The 2,099-nt window shown below is 51.5% G+C and overlaps 1 protein-coding gene across 1 annotated transcript in view; it reads left to right on the forward strand.

Moving 5' to 3' along the window:
- Positions 1-307, forward strand: part of THEMIS2 (thymocyte selection associated family member 2) — a 7,706-nt gene extending 7,399 nt beyond the window's left edge. Inside the window, exon 3 of the mRNA XM_009323218.1 lies at positions 213-307. Coding sequence (XP_009321493.1) covers positions 213-307 — 95 coding nt within the window. The remainder of the gene's footprint in view (positions 1-212) is intronic.
- The last annotated feature ends 1,792 nt before the right edge of the window (positions 308-2,099 follow it).

Raw genomic sequence — 2,099 nt, forward strand, 5'->3', positions numbered from 1 at the left:
AAAATCCAAGGGGCCCTGTGGCCGCAGAGGCTGGTTTCTGTGGTGCCAGCTGCTCTGCCACCACACCACGAGACGCCCTTCTCTCCCCACATCCCCAATCCCTGCCGTGTCCGGGCGCAGCTCAGACCAGGGAGGTGGGGAGAGCAGGCGGGGTTTCTGCTGCGGTCTGTGGCGGTGCACGTCTGCAGGCCGTGCTCTCTCTTCCCTTCCAGGCATAGAGAGCAACAGCACCGAACACGATTACGAAATTGTTGATGACAACGTGCAAAAGACAATTCGCAAAATGCAGGCGATGTTTCCTTTGTAGTCCTCTAGTTTCTGAAAGCCACCCAGCCTCCAAATACTCTTAGACCTTACATGACATCATTGGTTACTTGCAGAGGCTAAATACAGCCCTAGGGATCCACAGCACAACCTCCAACGGCCTCGATCCTGCAGAAAGGTGCCCGCTTTCCTCGAAGGCAAGCAGCCTGTACGCTGTCGGGACAGCCCTGGGCACAGAATAAATCCCCCTGTTGTGCTGTGGGCTGTGTCCTCAGCTGTCACCTGTGGGACTCTCTGACAGCACCAGACAAACATACAGCTGGGCGGCCACCAAGATGCCACTGAGATGTCAGCCCAGGCCCTGGGACACGGATCTCACTCTGCTCCGCTGTGTTGCCACCGTGTCTGGGCTGGGATTACAGATGCTTCCAGACGGAGTTGCTTTGGGGCCAGCATGTCCAGACACTGTTTGGCACGTGGGGTGGGATGGGGTTAGGAGGAGACATGACAAGGTACTTCACACAGTGCAAGCTATGCCCCAGCTGGGGCTCAAACCACCGAGTGACACATTTGTACAATTGCATGACAGAAACCCACTTTTGTAAGGCAGAAGCTGCATTTTTCTCAAGTACAGCCAAACTCGCTCCTCACGCTGGCCTAATTTCTCACCAAGGTTGTAGAAACATTGTAAAAACGTTGTGGCTTTAGGTTTTGCTGGCTTTTTCATCTGGTTTTAACTGCATTTGCAACTGGAAGCAACATCTGTCCTTGACCTCCACGGTCGGTCCCCTGCTGCTTGTGAGCGTGCTTCTCACACTCTTGCAGATTCTTGGCACCTACAAAGGCCCCTGCTGCACTCATGGCATTGGATACAAAAAATGACCTGAAAACCAAATAAGGACCAAAGTTCAACTCTTCTTCTCCTGGAAGTTTAGCAAAGTCCTGGGAAAGTGGCAGAGACAAAGACCTCAGAGTCCTGATGCGCATAAAGGGAAAAGAGCTGATGAGGGGAGAGCTTGACACCGAAAGCAAGCAGGTGTTTCACTCCTGCATCATGCACTGCGCTCCTTTCAAATCAGAGCTGGAAAATAAATTTTAAATTTCATTTAAGATCAAACTGGTTTTTTTCCCCCCTCTCCCAGTGAAGAGTAGCTTTGGGTTCAGTTTTTCAGTTCATGTCATTCCTCACTCAGCGCCTAGGGCAGAGTCCCAAAGCTGCAGAGAGGATCTCATTTATTCGAGCTTGGCTCGAGTCCTAGCTTGGGTTTGGGCCGGTTTCCTTCTCTGGCTCTATTTCTGCCCTGGGATTTACACTCGGTATTAGCACTCTCTCCTCAGATCAGCATCGTGGGAGAGGCACTGACTATTGCTGTTGAGGTCCTTTCACTGAATGCTCACACCCAAGGAGGGAAAACCCAGCTCTTGCCCGCAAACAGGCACTAGCTGTTCATTAACAGCACCTAAAGCACAGGATCAGAGAATCACAGGATGGTTTGGGTTGGAAGGGACCTTTAAAGATCACCTGGTCCAACCCCTTCCACTGGATCAGGTTGCTCAAAGCCCCGTCCAACCTGACCTTGAACACTTCCAGAGATGGGGCATCGACAACCTCTCTGGGCAACTTGTTCCAGTGTCTCACCACCATCATCGTAAGGAATTTCTTCCTTATGTCCAATCTAAACCTACCCTCTTTCATTTTAAAACTGTTGCCCCTTGTCCTGTCACTACAGGCCATGGCAAAATGTCTCTCTCTGTCTTCTGTATAGGCCCCCTTTAAGTACTGAAAGGCCTCAAGAAGGTCTCCCTGGAGCCTTCTCTTCTCCAGGCTGAACCGG

The sequence above is a fragment of the Pygoscelis adeliae genome, unplaced genomic scaffold, assembly GCF_000699105.1.
Source record: "Pygoscelis adeliae isolate BGI_AS28 unplaced genomic scaffold, ASM69910v1 Scaffold495, whole genome shotgun sequence".
NCBI lineage: Eukaryota > Metazoa > Chordata > Aves > Sphenisciformes > Spheniscidae > Pygoscelis > Pygoscelis adeliae.